Raw genomic sequence first — 25100 nt, 5'->3', positions numbered from 1 at the left:
GTGAATTGCAAACCTTTTTCTCAAATTTTCGTTGTAATAAAAATGTCACGATCCACAGAGATAAGCTTACTTTTGAAGTGACTGTTGCTCAATTAACGAAGACAAACAATATGACGGATTACTAATTACCATGTCTTTGGCCATCTGTATGCTTCATTAGGAATAATAGGCGGTACTACATATCGACGTGAGAGCAATCATCTTATTAGATGAACGCACGCCGCCAATGAACTATTTGTGCAGCTATGAAACTGTTATTTGCATGTCAGCGAAATCGTTAACGGGATAACAAGGTGGTTGCCTTCATTATCCTAGATGTTAGCGTCAGGTATCAATGACTCCTCTTTTCTCAGACTTGAATCGGCAAATCGTGTTTCATAAGTTGTGAATAATCCATGGAGGTCGGCTCCTTTTTTGTGACAGACTTTTGCCATTTGTCATAACTCCCGGACTTGAACCTGTGGTGCAAATTATCACCATGATAATGCCGTCGCTTTGGATGTTGGTAAGTGAAATCTATATATTTACTAAGCCTTCCTCTGTTGTCGCTAAGTTGAATATTTTTATTATTTCTGTTTGAGTCGAGTGGAATACCTTCGTCAAAGACTTCATGAAGTTATGGGAAGTCTCCCCTAATCAGGACATTTACACACACACACACCTTTCTATAATGTCTCTATAGAATTCGACAGTGTCAACAAGGGAAATTTATTTTTTCAACGATCGTCCAAGCGGAAGAGGGACGTCTTGGAACTTAAATTTGCATAGAGAGCTCTGAGATACATCTTATTTCGACAAGAGAGACACAAAGGACAGTATGCGGTGTAAGAACATGTTTCAATGCGCCGCAAGGTCATCCTATTTGAAATACTCGTTTACTCCAAGGAGAAGATGTCTTTTGGAATTGAAATGCAGCTTTATGCAAAGTGAACGTAAACATGATCTCCAAAGACAGAAATAGCTGCAAAATTTCAACAGCACTGGACGGTCTGGAACTAAGTTAGTCGATCATCATATATATCAAGTTTAGTTCTCTCTGATCTTTCTTGGGAGTTTGTTCATACGTGAAAACATTGAGTTGATGTCGAACTAAGGCACGACTCCGTTATGTAAAAGTATTATTGCCTGGCTTTTGGTACTGTTCCAACATTAATCCGTTCACGAAATGACCATTGATTACAAACTGCTAATATACTGTAGCTGTAGTATTTCATTTCATTCAAAATTTCTTTCATTTGACGAGTGACCAATGTGTAAAAAGTACTCACATTTAAATCATTTGGTTTATATGACCAGCAAAAAGTACAAGTCGGAACGCTTACATCCAGTAATGACGTAGGAAGATAGCTACCATGGTTACCAGTAACAACAATAGTGTGATGTTCTGTTTATGCCAATGTTGTTATTGTATTTAAGCAGGGACACATTATTACACTTTCAATTAATCAGACAGTAATCCTACCTTGAATCAATATAATCCAATTTTGCTCGTTAGAAAAATATAATATACCTGTTTTCTCAGGAGAGCGTTACTTCACATTTAGAAAATCACGTGATGCAAGGGCAAATTATTATGACTTCGGAGCTCCATTTACGGTGATCAATGTGGAAAAATCCGAATATGACAAGTGGCTAAAAAGTAAAATAAATACTGTGGATGGTTCCTATGAACTTGACTGTGAAAATGCCGTAGGCAAAGCAGTAACTTAGCCCCTGTACGGTTCATTTAGTACAATGCAAAGGGGTAATCGTCGAAATACTTGTGCCCTAGAGGGACATCAAAAACTTGTTTGAAATAAGCAATACTGCACGCAGAAGCTTTCCTGCAGTTGATACAAACATACGTCACGGGTTCTCGCAGTTAGTCCGTAGACCCGTCGTTAAAATGACGTTTGCTCTGGTTTACGGGTTGATGGTCGGCACTGGATTGTAAGATCAGCGTTGTGGAAGATATAAGAAAATTGATGCTAGTTAAAAAGTACAATTTGTTATCAAAAATTATCAGTCCTAAACATATACTGCGCACATTCAAATGAAGAGACAGGGCAAATGCTGGCTGCTACTGTTACTTCTTGCCCAACTTCATGTCCGGACACTGATGGCACGATACTACTCAGCTAAAACAACTTTTGTAATGCTAGAGCTCGGTATATCATTCATGAAAGTGCAACCGTTTACTGTTATGACGAATTTAAATTAACCAATTATTACCAACAATAATACGGTAAGTGGCTGCTAGTGAAACAATTAGTGATTATAGACCATGCATTCGTAAAAAAAAGAAATGATAAATTCTAAGAGTTCAAAAAAGACTAATATTATATAGGGCTCAGCCCTTGATGTCGCGCCAGGGGTCAAGATTGGCAATGTTATTTGTATTGATTCATGATAAAATTATTATTATTATTGTACTTGGGCCTCAGCCCAAGTACATTTGTTTTCATTCCGTGGGGAAAAACTCTGTAAGGTATAACCATTTCTGGCTGAGACCAGGGAGGGCAAAATGTCTTGGCTTCATCTTTCTTGGCATAATAAATGGCGTAATGATGTTAACTGAATGGAAGTGCTGCTCTCAGCCAGTCTTGAATAAGTGAGATGTGAATATTAATGCTTCTCTATCTGAGTTTTTGCCACAAAATCTTCTGAATATAATCAAAATGTGTATCGAAATGCAACAATTAATGCACCCTCCGTTTTCTAGGCGATGGCACGACCCTTGCTACACCCACTGGACGGGCCAAAGTGGGAGGGGTAATTTCAGTTTGGTCAAACAGGAGGGCTCGAGACCAGAATTAAACATTTAAACTTGAAACATGTTTAATCACTGACAAGATGTGGACTGGTGTTAATCAAAGTGAAAGTTTGAAAAGGAAAGGTTTTATATCCCGGACACAATGAAAAACATTACGACTGGAAACTGTACCCCCAGTTGAGAATAGTAATGCCCACAGCGATGGAGAACACTTATCCTTGAGCTGAGAAAACCAGACCATCATTTCGAAATAGAGCTGCAGATTCGAGAAGCTCGTCCAAAATAGCTAGGTACACCCCATAAAGGGGTGGTTTCGAGTCTTGAGGGCAATTTCGCCTCCTTCATTTAGAAATCGTACGTTTGTTTTTCAAGGAGAACACACCATTTGATACAAAATTTGCATGTAAAGGGGTCGCCAGTAAGCACGTGGTCAAATCTGGCATAAGAAACAATATGAAATGTTGGGTAAAGCCAGTCCAAAATAAACTGATTTGAACTTTTGTGTTTTGTAATTTATACCACTGCAGTAACATTACCTTTTTTTGACAACATCACACAATGTAATACGTTTTGAAACTGAATACTCCGACGTAATCTGTGTCTCCTTTGCTAAAAAATACGGTATGCCGATTACCATGTAAGGAGATGATGACGTCAAGACAGATTTGTAGTGCGTTTGGTCCTGGATGGTGCACGAAGTTTTGTCAAGGTAGCTTGTGTATTTATTTCCTAAATGGGAGAGATTAGGGTCGATCTAAACGAAGGCCGAAGAATATTATGATACTCTAAGCGAGCTGAACTCTAACGCGAATGGTTGGATAATTTGGAGGATGTCTAGAATGATCTCGTCTCATTAAGATTATTTGGCGGTCAGTATTGAATTTCAACTGCGTCACAAGTTTGCGAAATGAGTATTCCGTCGAACGGTCAACGAACGATAGAAATCTGGAGACATGGCACATCGCATTTTTATTTTAGTATTTTATATTTTACAAAAGATTTAAGAAGCAATGATTTTGTCGAAAATTCTGAAAAAAATATAGGAAGATTTGATCGCGAACACATTTTCACTTGGGGTCAACTAGCCCTGCGTACGATGTTGTGTGTTCCGCTACAGCTAATCGCCCCGCTCACCACAGCCCTACAAAGACCCGTACGTAGGGTCGGTGACTTCAAATCCATTTTGAGACTTGACGTAAAAAGCCAAATTTATACTGCCGAAATTCAGCGTTCTTGGGCCCAAGTCGTATCCCAGCCTACCTCAGCTACTCGATCGCTTCCAAAAATGACAGTCTTTGATCACTTCTCGTAAATAACCGTCGATGTCGGCAACTCTCTCGCTAGCCCTGCGTACTATGCTGTGTGTTAGCTGTAGCACATAGCATCGTACGCAGGGCTAGGGGTCAACATGGGGTCGCAGCCATGTTGCCTCAAAACTTTTTCTGTCTGCACTCAAAACTCAAAAATGTCGGATATGAACCTGAAAAATCGATGCAATTTTGTCAAACTTCGGCGAAATTTCAGCCTATAGACAAAATTTCATCTAGGTAAGGTAAATTTACTGAAATTTGATCGACAAATAATCCTGAGCTTGAACGCTTGGCCAGGTTTATGAGATTGTTTTCAAGCGACGGCGGCAGACCGTACCGGGCTCTGAACCTGCTGCCGGTGTAGCTGTAATAACTGTTGCGTTGTTTTTAGTGCCCACGGACGAAGTCCTGGGGGAGTTATAGGTTTGGTCATGTCAGTCCGTCCGTCCGTCCGTTCACGCAGATATCTCAGACATGCCCTGGTCAATTTCTTTCAAACTTTGCACAAGAATAGTACCCAACCCCATACAGATGCACGTCGATTTGTTTCACAATGCAATCGAATTTGGCCGTGTCAGAGGACTTTTTAGTTTTCACCTCCATAGACTCCCATGTATAAGGCAGTTCTCCATAGACTCCCATGTATAAGGCCAAGAAAAATAAAAATTTAGTTTCTCATCGTATTCATATTGCCTAAAGGATGCAGTGACACAGTTTTTTGTCCCCACGGATAAAGTCCAGGGGGCTATAGATTGGGTCATATCCGTCCGTGAGTCCATCGGTGAGTCGTGAGTCCATCGGTTCACGCAGATATCTCAGACATTTTGACAAAATATCATGTGACCTTGGTGACCTTTGACCTCAAATATACATTATTGTCCATAACTCAGTAACCACAGGTGCTAAACCTTTCATATTTGGTATGATGGGACACCTTATGACGCCACATATTGTACTCCATTAATTATGCACATATCTAATTTTGAGCAAGCCAATAGAGCTAGAGGTCTGATTTTTGGTATATAGGGATAAGTTAATAATATAATTTGTTTGACAAAACGTCACGTGACCTCAATGACCTTTGACCTCAAATATACATATTTATCCACAACTCAGTAACCACAAGTGCTACATCCTTCATATTTGGTATGATAAGACACCTTATGACACCATATATGGTACCTCATTAATTATGCACATATCTTATTTTGAGCGAGCAAATAGAGCTAGAGGTCTGATTTTCGGTATATAGGAATAACTTAGCAATACAATTATTATGACAAAATGTGACGTGACCTCAATGACCTTGGACCTCAAATATATATTTGTCCACAACTCAGTAACCACAAGTGCTACATCCTTCATATTTGGTATGATAAGACACCTTATGACACCACATATTGTACATCATTAATTATGCGTATATCTAATTTTGAGCGAGCCAATAGAGCTAGAGGTCTGATTTTGGTTATATAGGAATAACTTAGCAATACAATTATTTTGACAAGATGTCACGTGACCTCAATGACCTTTGACCTCAAATATATATATATATTTGTCCACAACTCAGTAATCACAGGTGCTACACCCTTCATATTTGGTATGATGGGACACCTTATGACACCACATATTGTACCTCATTAATTATGCGCATATCTAATTCTGAGCAAGCCAATAGAGCTGGATGTCCGATTTTTAGTATATAGGGATAACTATAGGGTAGAAATCTAAATATGCCCATCTAAATATTAGACATCTACCATCGAGAACAAAAGAAATTTGCTGTAATTTGAATATTTAAGGAGTTTAAGCAATTTCCACTATAAATAAAGAACCCCTGCCTCAAACTCCACAAAAGTTGCTCGACATATTTTGCCGTTGTCATGCCATTGCTTCGTTTAATAACCAGTTAATCAAATGCCTAATTGACAGGAGGAAATTCAAGACCATATTTGAATAGTAGTATATATTGTCCTCAAAATTACTCTATCACGCCCCAAGTACTCATTGCCTTCAGCAATACTGCCTTGTTATTATTATTATTATTATTATTATTATTATTATTATTATTATTATTATTATTATTATTATTAATCTTTATTTAAACTCGATAACTCCATAGGTGAAGCACCTCTTTTCATTAAGGTCGAATAGACAAAAGAAAGTATAATGCACTTTGCAGCACAAACATGAAAACACTAAATACACAGAAGTACAAATATAAAAAACCTAAGAAAAGGCATCTGACAAGTAAGTATTGTACAAAAAGTTGTTACAAGATCTCTTAAAACTAGTCAGTGACTCAGAGTCCCTCATTGATTTGGGGAGATTGTTATATTCATCCACACCCGCAACTGACAAGGTGTTCTGATAAAGAAGTGTACGTGCTTTGGGAACTTTAAGGAGGTTCTGATTGGAAGAACGAAGTGATCTGGAAGGGATGTAATTATTGAACATACTGGTTATGTAGTCAGGGGTTAGATTGTGAGTTGCTCTGTAAATTTGGGCCATACGTGCATCAAGTTCATCGGCAGCCAATGAAGCTGAGTATACATTTGAAAAGTGGAAAGAGGCGGAACAATGTCAAGAGTAAGTCTCATTGCACGTCTGTGTAGACGCTCCAATGCATAGATATTGCTACTGGAAGTAAAGCTCCAAACATTAGAACAGTAGTTGATGTGTGGTGAAATGAAACAGTAATAAAATAACTTAAGTGAGTGGAGAGGAAGAATTTTTTTGATGCGTGCCAAAAGAAACAATTTGGAATTGATTTAAAATAGAATTAACTTTACTCCATATACATTTGTATGAAAACTATGCCCAGTTTCCCTCTGACGAAAGCAGTTCACGTTCGTTCACGACGTCAAACCTTGCTGCGGATCCGAAGCCCTACCACTCCCTTTGCTTGTTGGTTTGGGGGAGCCCAGCCCCAACCCATCAAGCAAAGGAGGTGGTAGGGCTACGGGTCCGCAGCAACGTCAAATCCTACAGCAGTGCAGGTATAGATTTTCTATAATGTGTAAAAATGTTATACAAAAATTGACAATTTTTACCATGATAACAGCCTATTGTGTTAAACAAGGGACGTATTATGTCATCATTATCATTGCCATGGTAACCGCACTGTCCACTTTCCACTTTGCAAGCTGAAAACTATAGTGTTCCACCTAAAACCTGGCAATTTTGAATCTAGTTATTGACACAGGGGGCACTTTTCTAAAATTCAATCCCAGCATTCTTTGCGTATGCATCCCCGTTCATATGCACGACTTTTCTCCTTTTCTATTTTTACGGGACCGGGGTGATATTAACGATTTTTGTATCAGCGACAAGGTCGATGATAACACTTACTAGCTAATAAAAGAGATATATTTTATAAATGGCATGGTATAAAATAATAATTTGCACGTTTCGTATTTGTTTATTTACGAGAACTGAAAAAAACATGGCGGCGCCCATGAAAGTAGGGTACACTTCAGTGGTTACTGGCATAGCATATTATGAACATGCGCATGCGTAGTCAGTAAGCCGCTGGCGCGACTATTAAAACCATGTTTGTGCAGCATACGTTTAAATCATTAATATTATCGCAATGACGTATGTCGAGAGGTAGAGCATTCAATAAAAATTATGAAGTAAAAGTAACAGCATTATCCTTGCATTTTACTTTGTCCCAGCTGGTATGGCAGTACCGTCGGATATGTCAGCAGAATCTAGACTACTCCTCGGGACATAAAGTCTTGTCGTCTCAGTGAGAAGGAGAACCAGAAGCTTGAAGACATTTCAGAATCATGAATAAAATACCGTGTAAAATACAGATTTAAATTCAATCATGTACCGTGTAATTCCTATAAGAGTAAAGTAATCTGAGCATAACGCCTCTGATTCATAGAAATTCTGGCACCAATATGAATAGCCGTTTGGTGGTACTTTACGCACGATAGCAAAGTGCCGAAGAATGACAAATCCAACCAGTCAGTGACTTCAGAGTGAGGCAAGAATTAAGGATTGTCAAAAGGCCCTGCGTCGGATACTGGGCTGGAATCAGCACATTGCCGATACAAATTTTCGGGAGCCTTTACAAGCAGGGTCATAACTCACTGAACAAAATTATGTTTTACAATCATTCAGACATAGAGAGACAGGAGATATGGCCAAGTGATCAGGGTGCCGTTTATCATTCCGAACATTAGATGGGAGCAAATGAAAAACAACCACAAAACTATACAAAACAAATAAAACAAAACCCCCAAAAGCAAATTAACGAAAATTGAGTTGTAATTGTGGTCGGATTTTCTACCTCTGACGAGAATAAGGCCAAGTGAATAGCATGAAACAATTAAGCCATTGGCGTAGAACTGGCGATGGCAGCCGTTGACTGGCAAGCGTATCCCTACAAAGATATTTGTAAATATTGAAAAATGTCCGATTGGGGACCGAAGTTTTAAACTGAACTGTACCAAGTGGATATGAGGGTTATTAAGCAGACTTTATGAGTACAGATTGTCTTCAATAAGAAGTATAAAATGTGATCAACCTCAATGAATCAACAGTGAGGCCATCATGCGAACGAATTAACCCAAGCGTGTGAGTTCACAATGTCAATAACTGGCAAAAGGTCTACAACGCTAGTGACATATCATGACTAATCATGACTAATCATGACCAATCATGACTCATCATGACCAATCATGACTAAGAGCACTTATTGAATGTCATTGGAGTAGTCTTTGTGTAACGTCCACATTTGTGCGTGGACTGTAAATGGTTAAAACTTAAGGTACATCTTAGGACGTCGTAATGACATTGCTATTTGAAGGATCGATCTTCATTGAATCATTGTGATCAATAAATTTCAAAAATGTTTTATCACTTCTTGCAAGCGTTATTTTTTTCTGCTAAACTGGACGAATTCTCAATGCGAGCTTTGAAAATATTATTCTTATATGGTATACTCTAGTGTCATGTTACAGTATAAGAAATAACAAAAAAAGCTATTTTTACACGAAAGAAAATTATTTCATTATTTGAAATGAAATATTACACATCATGATAGGACTTGGAGCCAAACTCAAAACGCTTTTCCTTCATAGTTTGATTCATTAAAAATTATTTGATATTTTTCATGAGCAAACGATGAATCTCTAGGAGACTTTGTGGTTAGCTGTCAAAAATAGCGAGAAATATGGTATGAATTGAGATTCTTCTTAAGATTTCAAACAAATGATTTCTTACTTTTCTTATAAAAAATGTTGTTACAATATTGAATGTCATAAGCATTGTGGCGTTATCGATAGGGCAAAATTAAATATTTTCCGGAGATGCATTTCCCCTACATCTTGGTTTCATAAATCATACAGTACTTTAATTTGACATTCGCCATGAAGGAAGCAAGTAGTGCTTTTTTGAGATCTAATTCCAGTCATCGACAGCTTCTTTATGGAATAGTTTGACAATACAGGCCACGATAGTCATGCAGTTGTAGCTCAATTCAACTTTTGTTACCTTTTGAAAGTCTGTTATCTGAGAGAACAATCAATCTTTGCCCTGAATGTTTTAAATTACATGATGAAGGCCGAGTGATTCAGTCAAAATAATCTACTGTAAGCATTTCGTTCTGAGTTACAGGAATTACTGCAAAAGAATTTGATTTCAGAGCACGGAAACAATATTTTCAGTAGTAAAGGGTCATTGTTCTCGCATTATTTCGTAACGGAAAGTACATATATGTACATTATTAAATGCATTGCGTATTCACTCGCTTACTTTTACATGGTTGGTTATACACCTAAAATAACAAATTGTTGCGTCTTTACAGGTTTCCGCGATCACATTGATATTTGGAGCGGAGAGTGGTGAGTATGGGGTGCACTTTCTTCATGTGCGGTGCTTTCGTCAATGTTAATGCATTGTATGTATGTATGTATGTATGTATGTATGTATGTATGTATGTATGTATGTATGTATGTATGTGTGTATGTGTGTCTGTGTGTCTGTGTGTCTGTGTGTCTGTGTGTCTGTCTGTCTGTCTGTATGTATGTATGTATGTATGTATGTATGTATGTATGTATGTATGTATGTATGTATGTATGTATGTATGTATGTATGTATGTGTGGCTGTGTGTGCGTGCATGCATGCAAACGTCGATGACTGGATGGACGAATGGATACATTGAATGGATGAACGATTCGATGGATTGGGAGGTAGAGGAACTCTTGTATGAATGATAAATGTCGCTTATTAAATTGTTGATTTTTGTAATACTCCGGTATGTAACATGATAAATGTCTTCTATCCGTAGTAAGTGCCCAAGAATCATGTATTATTGTATCAACGTCTGGAAAAACTATCGAGTACACATTTTGGGGAAGTACAGAAACATTTGGCTCAGCCAAGACGAACTGCGAAGGGAGCGGTTGGCATCTTGCCATGTTTTACTCAAAGACAGATTTGGATGACGTCTACGGTCAACTCTGTGCAGCTGGTGTGGATGATGAAGTGTGGATTGGCGCTGAATGGAAGGACAATGCATGGCACTGGGTGAAGGATGATTCTGTTATCGAATGGCATCATTTCCAAAATATTGACATTCCGGATGGCAAGCCAGACAAAAATCTTTCGATCAAAAAAGAAATTTGTCCTGAGGCTGTATATAATTTCGAAGACAAGGATGCATTTGACAGGAAGAATTTCATTTGTATGCGAGGTACAGTCAAAGACCCATTACTTTTATCTTTCAGTGGACTCCTAGTCACAGCTGAATATATCGGAAAAATAGATTTTGATTACTAGGTTTCAAACATTCGGCGCTCTTAAAACTAATATCCTATGGCGTTTAATAGCAGTTACTCATTCACCTGTCAATTTCAAGCTGTAATAGTCTTTATTTGTCTTTATTTGTATGACAACTTTAAAAATGTCCCTATTGCATTTCAGAAACAGGCTGTAATTTTATCATGGACGTTATGCCCGTATCATCATAATCCTATTGTTTAGAGGGTACTGATCATATTTTCACTCTAACCGGGATTACTCAGGGGCCGTGGATAATTAAAAGACGCGCATGGTAAACGCAATTTCTGTGTTCAGAGGGCGTTTACTGTGCGCATGTTTTAACCTTCGTTGGTATGTTCACATAGTTACATAAAACGGCTGCGCGAATAGGACTTTTGATACTCCGAGACGTCGTTTATAATTATAATCAAGATATCTTCACTGTTCGCATTCAGTTCTTTGGCATTTCATTTATGTACAAGAACAGTTTCACAAAAAACAAACAAACGATCCAAAGCTCTGAAAATTTGTACATTATTGCCACAGCACCTTTCATCGTCCGAGTACGGAGTTTTCATGTTGTCTTGCTGCTGAAGAATACTGTGATGGTCGACAGAGCATCATGACAGAACCACGGTATATGACAAGTTTCCTGTTGATGAGTGTAAACATCTAGGTAGTGAATTATACCGGGCATTGATATAAATTCGCCAGCAATTCGGACTACACCACTGAAAGACACGACAGGGAGGTGCACAAATTATTACCAATTTGTATGTACAGTGAGACTCAGAGAGGTCGTGACCGTGTTCTGCGTCAGTTTTGCATACAAAAATTTATATTAGTAACATCAAAGAAAGTCGAACTTTCGTTTAGGTTATTTAAACAAGTTTAGCTCAAGACTTGCGAGCCAGTAGCGCAAATATAGGAGCAGACGGTGTAAATACCTTTGAAATATTTCATTAGTACTGCAACAAAATGCACATGGACAAGCTACGACACTTTACTCACTTCAAACTTTCCCCAATCCGCTCACATGTTCCTTTCTAGATCTGAGATAGCGAATTCTTCATATTGAATGCCTAAGGGCATGTATAATTCTTGGAGATAAACTCATTGGTACGGCTACCATATTCACATTGCATTCATAGATGTCGTAGAGCTACTCACTCAGTGCGCTGAGCTGTTACACGATCGGGCACTGTCTTGAAAGCTTGGCGTTAGTATTTTGACCCGAATTGTAGCAGGCCTCATAACTTTCGCGAAGGGATGATGTAATTTTTCAAAATACGAACACTCCGGCCTCTGTTTTACATTTAGCAGTATACTAAACTTATTTGTAAACGTTCCGTAAATTGCGTAAACCTGTGTCGACATCTTAATATTTAAACTGTTTGCTGTAAGTCTAGCTAAGGCCTTCCTGTTAAGTGGAATGACCCAACTACTGAGCGGTAACAATATCAATAAGTGATACTGTTGCCATCGCTTCTGAGCACCAAATTTTCTATAAGTATAGCGACGAGCAAGCAGGGTCAATTTATGTTGATTTCGGAACATCCCCAGGTAAATAGGCATAACCAAAGTGTGTTTGTATGATGAAAGGGTTATTGCACAAAATTTTGCCGATATCGCATCTTATTCTCGTGATGGGTCCTTATTTTTATATGTGTCCTTTATTTTTTCTCGTTGCTGCGCGACTCCTTGAAATACGGACACATCATTCGAATACGACGTGATATCGACTAAGCTTAGTAATTTCGTCTTTATAAGACGATAGAAATGCCGTTCTTATACTGTGCTTCAATGTGACTGTCGCATATGATTACGTTGATTGTCATTATGCTACCTCCTCGATATGAGAAATTTTGCCTTTGAGAAAAATGGAGATATGTTTTGAAAAACATTAATTAGAATATTTCCTCGCGACTTAACGAGTACATTTCTACCAGTAAAATAAAGTCCTTGGTTTCTGTTATCCATTTTGTTATATCTCTGCATCTGACGAAAACTTACGGCCTCTAAGTTCTATCAGAATAAAATTATTTAGAATAAAGAAACTGGGGTTTATTCTTATGGTAGGCTGTTCCAGCAGAAGGCACATTTGGCAAAGTTATGAAAACTTTGTCTTAGGAATAAAACTTTTAATTTGTGTTGCCTATAAGAGATTTCTATAAGATCTGTGCAGGGGAGTGATAAGGTTTGCCACCGGGATTGCAAGTTGATTTTCCATTGTAACCGTGAATTTACATCGGCTAAAATTGAGAATTGTAAATTATTTGATATCAAGTCTATTACCTTAAATATGAAGGCATAAGTCCTTCCTGGTTTTTGCATTTGTGAGTTCCCCTGCTGTTCCAACATTACGCGAACTCCATTGTTTCAGTTATCATAAACCTGACTGACACGTCACTTTAACTAATTTTGCATAACCATTCAAATTGCTAAAAAATATACGTCAACACACCAGTTCCTTTTCCAGAAGTGGGTTGTGGCTGAACTAGCATTTGTTGAGTATATTTTGTGTATAACATTTTTTTCCTATAGTAAGAAACTGAAACTGATATTTCGAATGTTTCCGCAAAATTTGCATCTCTTGCTATTTTTGAGAATGAGAGAAATAAGATGTAATTGTATGCCTCGGTCTCCATCCGATCACAAGACGGGGATTTGTCTGTTTGATTCTGGACACAGACTTTATGCAGGTGGATATTATATTTTGTTCAAGACGTGGCTTTTATTACTTGCTCTCTTACGTTGGTGGCTCTTCTTGAGTCCATACAAAAAGTCTTCCCTCAGTGTGATTCCTTTTCACCCCACCTCAATCATTGAAGAAACCTCGCTTCCTACTATAGTGGAAGAGTGGTGATTACTCATCCAGTAATGGATCTCTCTTTGGTATTATCGATTTAAAGTGTAATTATGCAGTGGTTTTCCCATGCTTACTGGTCTTTTCGTGCTTATCTTGCAATCGACCAAGGAAAATGCTCTTAAATCATTGTTAGTCTCTATTCACTTCAGTAAGCAAAGCTATTTTTAGTTATTGAACGTATTCAAAAAGTGTCCGTAGGACCGTTTAAACGATCGAAAATACGAGCAAAGACCGCATTTTCGGGATAGTATCTCTGGTTTCATGACTTCAGGTATCTTTAGCATTCTGAGCATCGCGAGTAGTCATCACATCACATCACATCGCATCGCATCGCATCGCATCGCATCGCATCGCATCGCATCGCATCGCATCGCATCGCATCACATCACATCACATCACATCACATCACATCACATCACATCACATCACATCACATCACATCACATCACATCACATCACATCACATCACATCACATCACATCACATCACATCACATACTTGGAATCAGCTTTTAAAGCATGACATTTCTGTCATTGTTGATTTGGCATCGTAACTTTAGGTTTACCTCAGAAGGTTGACATGTTATTCCATATCCTTTAACGTAAAATTGCGGTATGTTTATTTCTTTTAAAGAGCTGACCCCGTCGAGTACAGCACAGGCGGCCACTTCACAACTTACAAAAACATCTGAAACTGCAACTACCCCCACCACATCTTCAGACTCGACACTGAGTACCACTGTATCTGCGGAGGAAAGTTCAACATCAACACATCAGACCACAAGTAAATCAAATTATTCAAGTTCAAAAGACACAACGTACGTAGATTTGACATCAAAACTCCTAGTAACACCTGGCACAACACAGAAAGAGATCCCTACAGCTAGAAGAGGTACTTTATTCAAATCAACATCAACAGCACTCATATCTTCTCTTTCCATCGACACAATATCTACAAAAGGTATGTATGTATGTATGTATGTATGTATGTATGTATGTATGTATGTATGTATGTATGTATGGATGGATGGATGGATGGATGGATGGATGGATGGATGGATGGATGGATGGATGGATGGATGGATGGATGGATGGATGGATGTATGTATGTATGTATGTATGTATGTATGTATGTATGTATGTATGTATGTATGTATGTATGTATGTATGTATGTATGTATGTATGTATGTATGTATGTATGTATGTATGTATGTATGTATGTATGTATGTATGTATGTATGTATGTATAGGATGAAGGCATGGATGGATGGAATCGAATTTAACAATAAGTATATGTGAGGTGGGAAAATTTAAATATTCACTTTTTAAAAAAAGTTAGTAACTCAGATTCATTACACAGCGTAATAATAAAGTATATACGATTTGTCTTGTTTTTGAATTCTTTGAAGTCACTATAGTTCAAGTCTTAGAATATTTCATCAATCGTCTTCTATACGCTTTTACGTTTGTAAAGCTGTTACATGTCGGAACGGCACTGGCGTACACCAAGGCATATCGTTTTTGAATTACTCAGGTATGAAATGATAAAATGATTTCAGTATATTGAGTTGCCCATTCAACAAGATGATTATTTAATAGTAACTGAAACATTGCAATTATGACTTTTAAGGGACACTTTCACCCATACTAGTAAACATCATTCAAACACCGCTTACATGAAGATTTTGAAGCTAGATACTAATCTATGTTTAACGTTGTTTGAATTGTAGGCGTTGAAAACACTACAGTGACGACAGACATGTTCACTCCAAATGACGCGACTGAATCCTGGATAATATCACAGGTACGCTAAGTACACGGAAATGTTCCATGTAAGGCGAACCTTCAATTAGCTCGAAAATTCAAGCGAATATCGCTTAGATACAGTCCACTATCGTGTTATTATGTAAGAAAATAGTCATTCTAGAATAACAATCCACCTATTCGTAGCAAGCCATGACATAGAGATGTGTAAGGTGGTTTACTTTACTTGAAAGTAATTAGAACTATAGTAGACATACAAAAAACACTTCTTCAGAGTCCGCTGCATGGTATATTGCATTGCTTGATGCCTTTATCAAATTTCTTGTTATAAAAATCCCTAACCACCTCATAATTGAAAATAACGTCTCGACCGTTGCTGATTTATTTCTTTCACAACTTATCAAATTTGAAATTTTCGTACCCAATAACATCTTCCCTAAATTAAATGCATTTGATCACTGAAAGACGAATAAGTTCAATTATCCCATTATTTTTTTTTTTCAAAATAGAGAACGAAAACATTAAACGACAACATTCTGGATGCTTTGGGTCTGAACCTCACACTAAACGAGAGCATTGGATTTACTCAAGGTATTTTTCTTCTAAGCTCCGATATCGAAAATGGCTTAGACATGGATACTGTCTTTGAATTAAAAACAAGTAGAATGCTATCGATTCGCTGGTCCGCGTGCATGGTTTTGTGCGAAGCGTAAAATGTTTGTATTTAATACAATTGTGAAGAACTTTCATGGGCAAGAAATTTCAGTCCCTTTATTTAGCACAACAAAACCACTTCCGTCATTCGAAGTAAAAAAATAAGCTGAAACTGATATAAAATTTCTTCCACAGGGACACTTACACACATGCAAGAAATCATCGATGACATTGTGTCAATTATTAACGTAAACCTGGAACTAAACATTCCGAGACACATCGTTGAAACACTTTTGAAAATGGCTGACAATCTGGCAATGCTCATACTTAGAAAGACTACTAGTGGTGGCGGTGCTATTCATTTCGAGACACGCTCGTTCGTTTTGAATTTGGAAAGGAACTCTTTAATGAACCTGTGTAACTCTTCTTTGATGGTTGGACCTCACAGTGGATTTGAAATTCCTTCAGCAAAGCATATCTTGCCATTTGTGGATCAAAATTCAATTCTTAACAGAATGGTAAGTGAACGTGAAGCTTTTCAACTCACAGAGTTATTTTATCGCGTTGATGACTTATTTCACCCCAGCATATGCACTGATTTAGAACCCTTCTCCCTCTTTTCCGGAAAAAAAATTATGGTCGCTGCAGTTAAAATATGAAGACTCTGTGCCCATGAATGTTTTCCACATTTTAGAGGTGAAAGTATGCTGAAGCCAGCTGAATGAGCAAAGGGGTGAATGAATAATAAATAATTAAAAAAAAACCAACCCGATAAATTTGTTTTTAGAATTTGCAACAAAAGAAAATGCAGAAAACAATGCGCATTTGTAAACCAGGATGTTTACCTTCGCCGAGGGCAAATAAATCAGAATTTAGAGCACACAAATTATTTGCGTAACGGTGCTATTTTCCTGAAAGGAATCTTTTGGATCAGGATAGGAATTGTATAAATATCAATGGAATTTATTATGGAAAAAAACGAAGTGTCCTTACTCTTCTTAGCACTTACTCTTACTGTTAATCATTGCCAACAATGAAATGTTTTGACTCATTACGCAAGGTTTGATTTAAATGTATCTCTTCACACTTCAGATTCTTCTCTTTGGAGGCGTTGTTCATCAAATATCAAATATGACAGACCGATTTACGAGTGATATGTTGACCTTATCATTCAAGAACGACGCTGGTCAAGAGATGATGGGTATGTTTGGTGTCAAAAATGAACGTTTATCATCAACTCTCATGATTAGTTTTGACAGTTGTTTCATTGCACTGACTACATTTTTGTCCTTTTTACGAATATTGTGAGTGTTAAAGACAATAAACGCTTTCCTAAATGTTTGCTTAGAGTAAAAATGGCCTATTATTTAATGGCTTTGATACCGTATGTTGCAATCAGGTACTCCCTAACTTGTCTCATTAATGTCATATACAAATGCAATACTTCAGTGGATCATTTCATACTTGTAGACTTAGTAACAGGCAATATAATCTGATCGCAAACCAGTATTCTGCAATCAGACAAACTCTGTGTTATGGTGAATACCTTTCCCTATCGCCTACTATAACCACAAACTGACAAAGTACTGTGCTAATGAGTAATAAAAGTTGCAAATAGCACAATCATCTTGATTGAAAATGGATAAATAAACTGTGTTTTCTGCGCTTCATCATATCAAAGATATTTAATGTGCTTGTAGCAAGTTTAAATCAGATGAAATATTGTGTAAAATAATCAATTTTAGTGCACAATACCTCACAAGATATAGGCGTATGGCTCGGCAACCGCCAAACACCGTTGAATGAAATCATGGTGATGGGCAAGTATATTGAAACTGACGCTGCCACGCATTACGTCTTCGGAATCGCGGTAAATATTTAAACATTTCAATTTTTATTTACAAATCAACACTAATTCCCTTCAAAGTGACGATTTATGACTTACACAGCTTGTTGTTTGTCATGTCTTGTCAATCTACCTGTCTTCCTGATCGCAAGATCGACTTTTCGACTTTTTAAACTGTACCACCTACCTATCTTTTATATATTCATGTATAATAAACACCTACTACCTTGTCATGAGGTCTTTAGTGGCCTTAGTGGCCGTTCGGTACCAAAAACAAATTGCCAGTCCCCGAGGCCGTCGGCCGGGAGGTATAGCGATTAGGACACAGCGAATTTGTTGGCATCTCAGACATGACTAAATTCCCTGACTAAATTCTCCGTCTTCGACGCTACCGCTATGATTCTTTGTCGGAATATCTCAGCAAAATTGTACATATTTCAAGCCTACAGAATCAAATTGAAGATTAGATAACACTTGAACATGTTGCGCAGTCTTGTCCGTCCACGATTGCAAAGGTAGATCATAATATCAACAAATACCTCGTCTTAAGTCCCCTTGCTGTTGAACGACCAAGAGTAGACGGCAGCATAATTTTTGTCATGTCCATCTTGGCCGTTATAGGTTCCTGTTGTTGAGTCGCCCCTTAGATCTTCTTATATTATTGCAGAAAACACGTCATTTGCTTGGGATTGTACTACACCGAATGACGTCCTTGGTTGCACTTGAATCTTTGATGGTAATGAGCTTGCGCTGTTCAGGTTTCTATGCTGTTGGAATACAGAATCTTGCCCGTTTTGCCAAAGGCTCGTCGCTCTGACCGGCGGCCATCGTTCAAAAGTGCAGACGACACCTCGGTCTTTGTCACATGACAGATGTGCATTGACTACTTTCCTAGGGGAATAGTAGTTGGAAAAATACCCCCTGACAGCATATGTTTTGAGAAAGATGGATCTTGACGTAACTATTTCCCCCCCCCGGGGGGGGGGGTAACTCCATGGCTAATAGTACGGGGGGGGGGGGGCTCCGCACGAACATGGAAACCCAAACTGTTGTGATACCAGTTTTGAGCAAAAAACTCCACCCTTTCTGATACCTAGTTGTGGAAACGCAGCTATCTCTTGGCGGGGTAGCGTGAGTTGCTATGTGAGTGGCGGGGTTGACCTTTGACCCGCATAGCAACTCACGCTACCCCGCCAACAGATAGCTGCGTTTCCACAGCTAGGCCGTGTAAATAAAATTCTTTGTTTGCCGTCCTTGGATTTTTGAAAAACCTACCAGCCAGCCAGCAAAAAAAACAAACACAGAAAAAAAAACACAACACAGATCAATCGCATAAACTCTAACTTTCCCATCGGTTTATGGGTCACAAGTATGAAAAAATCATCTGTTACATTTACAATGCAGTGTTTCTTATGCTCTTCATTAGCACGCTGAAAACAATGCGTGGAAACAAAGGTTATACTTGTGTAAATGCAACAAGCATACTTAGAGTTAGGTGACTCTGAGTCTGAACAAAAATTCCATAATAAACAATGGCGATAAACACTATACCAGTACATAATGTACAACATGTACAGTGTGATAGTAATCAACTGGTTGTGTTACGAAGATCTACAGATTGTCTCTGACGGAGATTTATGCACTGGGTGGTCATAGGTGCCAGTAAAACTATTAATTAAAATAACAAGATCTCAAATATGAATAAAAAGCATATTTGCGACAAATGCAACTTACGTATACGAGGATGTTTACAAAGTTTTGAAGAAAACAAAATATATTTGAATTAACACCCAATGAAGGAATCTAAGAATTTCACGTAATGGGTTCAATTTTGCAACGCGTCCAAGTGACATTTGTATATTAATTATAACACGTAAATTTAAGATCGAGACCTGTATTGATGTTTACGATTGGACGTATATTTTTATCTTTAATTTATATTTATCATGATCAAAACCAAGCTTTAAACTTAGTTTAAAATCCCATTCTAAAATAATACGGGAAAGGACAAGAGAGAAAAATACAACAGACAGGGCAGGAGGACACAACGACCAAAGAATAGTCCAGGGCATTTAGACAATTGGAGAAGCGTAGCTTGGACGGCACCTGTCAAGCTTGTCAACCGAGAAGTAAAGTCTATATAGTACCAACGAAACACTATTTCGAAATGTTGGGGTAAGCTTACAACAAAAAGGTGTTCTTGCAAAACCTGAACATTCCACATATTAAACTGCAAAAGTTACTGAGTATAACAAAGTATAGATGTCATTCAGAAAACAAATGCTAAACATCTTGGTAAAAGGTGAAACTACTGTCTCTTCCACACAACACAGTCCCTCTATCCATAGTGGATAGAGGGACTGTGCATACAATTAGAATTTTTGCAGTTAGAAGAGTGGGTAGCTGAGCAAATCATAACAGCCTCGAGTACAAATCCTCCTTTTTAAGTGTCAAATAAATACAAGTCCTGAGCACTGTTTCTGTTGAGTTAAATGCTCCATTAGCTGTAACTTTAAAGGCTATTTATTCTGAATTTTGTGTATCAACTAGTCTTTTACCCGAATTCTAATAGCGCTGATCTCGGTGTCAGGTTTGTTACTATATATAGCTGCGCGCGCGACTTCGAACACCGCTGCCTGAAAATCGGACAAATTGTGTTACTGCATGCGCGGTCGTTGTTGCAACTTGTAGTCTGAGCCATAAATTCGTATGAATTAGTGTGATTTTCTGTATGCATTATGACGCTAGCAGGTTTTGATTTCATCGTTCTTGCCGAAAATGCGGACAAATTTTTGCACATTAATGAAAGAAAAATGACGTTAAGTGATCAGCGCTATTGCATACTAAAATGCTGAATATTCTGTTTGTCAAGACAGCAATGCCGAATGGCCATTGCTATTTTTGAAAACTGAATTCTAATCCGGACTTATAAAATGACCACATCGTTTTTAGCACTAAAACAATGTTCAAAGTAAGAGCAACTTATACTGTGTACGAACTATTTGGAGCATTCAACAACGAACATTTCACCGGCGGTAACTGCTTGCCCCACCACCGGGCTGCTTGCCCCCTCGTGATCAATCGCGGATCGCGCAGAAGCTGATGGAAATTCAGTTCCATTCCTTATTCGAAGCTAAACCAGTCAAGAATTGTTTTCGATCCGTGTTGTATGGAGACCAAGCCAATACAGCGCACTTCCGCCGATTTGGAAACTTTGAGGGATAAATAAACTTGTGAAACGGTCGATCGATCTTCACTTACGGTGTCCTGCAGTCCGCTACAACAGGAGGTGAACATGTACACTTTACGTACAGCGGTTGATGTACCCCTTTACGATAGGTAATCTGATTTGTATCGAAACGATCGTACGACATTTGCGTTTTTGAGACATTTGAGTAAGTTGCTGCGTCATTGCCAACAAAGGAAGGACACAAAGCGTCGTATTTTCGAGCATACGATCTGTGTTTGTTTTTCATATTTCGTCCAGAAACCTACCCGCACGCGGACGTCAAACGAAGAATTTATTTTACGGCGCCCTATCTGATACCATACAATACCATACGTATACAGATACGACTCACTCGCCTTGCGTACCAGGGGTACCAACAGTCAAACCGACAGATCGGAAATATTGATGGTAGATCTGGGATGTAGATACATGGGTTTCAAGTGTTGACAGCATGATTTTTTAACAAATGTCAGTTTGTGTTTAAAACCGGACCCTTTCTCATACCAACACCTCGTGAAAAGTATACCCTTTCTGATACCAAACAGCGCAAAAAAAACGACCCCTTTCGCGCGGACCCTCCCCGTATAGCCATCTATGGGAGTTACCCCCCGGGATTTTCCCCTCACGTAACTTGTTCTAGCCAATAGCGACACAGAATGAGCATGTGGTATGTTAAAATCATTTCAAGTCTTCATATAACACAACATGTTCTGGGGTCTGTCGAACATGTTCTGCACTACAAGTTTATCATAATTGATGTTCTTTTGTATCGTCATAACCCTTCATTCGTTGCAGTTTCGATATGTATACTTTCCATGATGCTTAGTTTTCCCAAACGTTTTCAGGTTTCCAAACGCCACCATGCCATTCAGATAATGCTAGAGACGCCTGCACCTGTCTATGAGAACATAACAGCGTGTGTTTCAACCGAATTACCCAAAAACACAAGTAAGAATAATGGTCACCACTTTTGCAGCAGAGCCTCTTTGTATGGCAGGGTTGCTAACATCTTTTTCCCGGAGGAAAATATCAACAAAATAGGAACCTACTATGTTACCTTCGACCTTTTGTACGGTAGGTGTCATAATGCTAATACAATAAACGTAGTCAGTGCATCAGTTCTCTAAGATACACATTTTAAGGACACTCTGATACCGCATTACGTTTTCCAAGATTCAATATTGGACAACTGTATATTGAATTCTCTGTGGTATCGTCTATCTTTTCCGCGACGGGAAAATTTTGTTCTAATATAATGTTATTAATCCTTGAGCAATAAATACCTTTTTGAACCGATTGGCATATTTTGTTAACCTTTCCAAAGGTACTCTCTTTTACTTTGTCTCTGTTAACCAACTGAATTGATGACGTGTATGTCTCGAGGATAGATAGTCCGATCTCAAATGTTTAACCCTTTGAACCCGGCTCGGACATAAATGTCCGATGACGTCATAGCGTACCAGGGGGTCGGGGTGCAAAGGGTTAAGTTATTCTTTTAGCAGCATTAATTTGGCATAGAGATTCATTTTGTAGCTTATAGAATCAGTAGACTTTTCTCTGGCTTAGTGTTGTGAAATCGAAAATTTTCCTTCCCATAGAGGTAACGCAGGGAAAACGACTGTTTTGAATGTCAAATATCGGTAGATATAGGGAACCTTGTTTCTCTAATACCAAAATTTAGAATGTATATTTCGAAAGAGAATGGTTGAAAATTTGCTCGTTGAAAGTTTGAGTAAGATTTTCAGGCTTTCATTTACGAGGCGCGAACTACCCTAAAATGAAAGAGTATAGGGGTAATTCAAAGTTCACATTTCACTCACATATGAACTATGAACAGGCACATACCATTTTCCGTGTTTCTTCAGGAGTGGCTTTAAATATATAAAATCCTTTGTCAAGATCTATTCCTTAAATGGTGTATATCATGTAATAGACATTTATAAATGGTGGAATGCGCACATGAAACCAAGGGACCAACATAAAGAAATCATAAAGTTTTCATGTTTGTGCCGTTCTCTCTTGCGATTCGTATCAGAGGTCGATTTACTTTATGAAATTGCCTATAAATGATTTTGTAACAGTAACTATGTCTAAAACGTATATTCAATTTCAGAACACGGCGTCGAGTTCAAAGTGTCAACAACCCAGCACAGATGCAGTTATTCTGTTGACAACACCAATACTTGGCAAAGTACTGGATGCAAGGTAATTATTTCTTCCCACTGAACTTAACATGCAAGTTAGATGTATTGTAAAATAAAAATAGGTTAATGCGCATACTGCTCGCTCCGATTTCAAGTGAGTCTATTGGTATGGTATTCTGCTTTGTATCGAAGATACCGTTACACACACGTATTTCGAAATGCAGAAAATGTCTAGGTTTGTCTAGAATCGATTACGCTGACACTCTGGTTATTTCGTCTAAACAGGTGCGTGTCTTGCTTACAAAGTTTCGCTCTTTACAGGCATTCTGTGGTCTGTACATTTCATCACTCTCGTTATATGTTACTTAATTAAAAAGCTCTAAACGTCGTATACAAGTAATATATCAAAATTTAGACGAAATAAGTACATTGTCAGCTTGCTTCTTTTCATCGTGTTTTCATATTTATATACATATATATATATATATATATATATATATATATATATATATATATATATATCACAAAGTATACAGATGACCCTTCCTCGTCGTTTGGAAAATATTTTGTTAATGTCATTTTTTTCAGGTATCTCCGAGGTCTAGTATTAATTCAACTTTGTGCTTGTGCAAACATCTGACATAATTTTGTGGAGAGGACTATGAAGAACTCGACGCCAAAACTCGTAAAATTAAGCGATACCGACATCACAGCCTACTCAAATATTTGCACCTATGTTGTGGACATTTTAATTATAATCAGAATCTGTTGAGAATATGACAAATTGATGTATTTTTATATTGTGCTTATAGGTGTTATTATGAACGCAACCAATTGAGCAGCTAGCTTTCACGTTTTTTGCGATCAAATTTACAATTTTTAATTTATTCTTTTTGTCGGTGAGGTATTTAAAGGAATTTATCATCCAGATTTTGACTAGAATGACAATAATGACTTACTGTGCATTGGTCCTGTACCCCTGGTTTGAAAACCTTTCCGTGAAACAGCAATTTTATCTGTCGTCTTAATGTCAGTTATACAATGACAATTATTAGGTTGGTAAAACTTTCAATTTACGATGGGCAAACGCTTACTTACTGTCATCGTTTAATACGCAGTGTGATTATTGTTGTATTTAGTTGTAGTTCTTATGGAACATGTTGGTATTTTATAAATAAATGTCATTAGCGTACTGTAAAAAATGGTATGCGTCAGTGAGAACACTATATCGATACTTTTCAACAACAATCGACAATGTTTATGCTTTGGCGATGTCAAACATTTCTTCGCTGGCGTTATGTCACACATAATATGTGAAAACAAGTCCCAACAATAATGCTTTTGATGGTAAGACTATTGTGATTGTTAGAGTGTAGTTTGATATTTATACATGTAAATTGTTTGTTTACCTTTTAAATTAAAACGTTTGTTTGTTATTGCAATTACACTTTTCTATGATTTGAATATCCACATTATTTGAATAAACACATAACCACTGCAAATATTTTGGTTCTAGCGATGTATTTGTGAGGATAAGACTGATCATGGCATGTTATGAAGATTTTAAAGCGTTGGACACGGTATATGGTGTTCACACAAGCATAAGCACTCTCACTTTCAGAGTTTAATTCTGTGTAACGGATCTGACGATATTTGACCGAAGTATTAGTTCAGCATTCAACCTATCAAGGTCATTTGGAAGTCGAATACATAAGACAAATGAAATTCATAAAAACTCTCCCATGATGATGACTTAT

At 37.8% G+C, this 25100-nt stretch overlaps 1 protein-coding gene across 1 annotated transcript; it reads left to right on the top strand.

The window, feature by feature from the left end:
- The first annotated feature begins 252 nt into the window (after positions 1-252).
- On the top strand, positions 253-24738 carry LOC139135445 (uncharacterized). Its single transcript, XM_070702828.1, has 12 exons — positions 253-505; positions 9881-9917; positions 10365-10769; positions 14340-14666; positions 15437-15510; positions 15980-16061; positions 16320-16642; positions 17217-17325; positions 17870-17994; positions 22045-22273; positions 23313-23404; positions 23932-24738. Exons 1-12 carry the CDS (start codon positions 479-481, stop codon positions 23986-23988), a joined length of 1887 nt encoding a protein of 628 aa, XP_070558929.1. The 5' UTR covers positions 253-478; the 3' UTR covers positions 23989-24738.
- The last annotated feature ends 362 nt before the right edge of the window (positions 24739-25100 follow it).

Source organism: Ptychodera flava, chromosome 6 (assembly GCF_041260155.1).
Source record: "Ptychodera flava strain L36383 chromosome 6, AS_Pfla_20210202, whole genome shotgun sequence".
Classification (NCBI taxonomy): Eukaryota; Metazoa; Hemichordata; class Enteropneusta; family Ptychoderidae; genus Ptychodera; species Ptychodera flava.
This window is presented reverse-complemented; position numbering and strand designations above follow the sequence as displayed.

What these genes read in the sequence shown, in the direction of transcription:
- LOC139135445 (XM_070702828.1), top strand. Translation starts at nt 479, where the DNA reads ATGATAATGCCGTCGCTTTGGATGTTG. An exon ending in GATATTTGGAGCGGAGAGTG is followed by an intron (nt 9,918 to 10,364) that starts GTGAGTATGGGG and finishes TTCTATCCGTAG; the next exon opens with TAAGTGCCCAAGAATCATGT. An exon ending in TACCTTCGACCTTTTGTACG is followed by an intron (nt 22,274 to 23,312) that starts GTAGGTGTCATA and finishes ATTCAATTTCAG; the next exon opens with AACACGGCGTCGAGTTCAAA.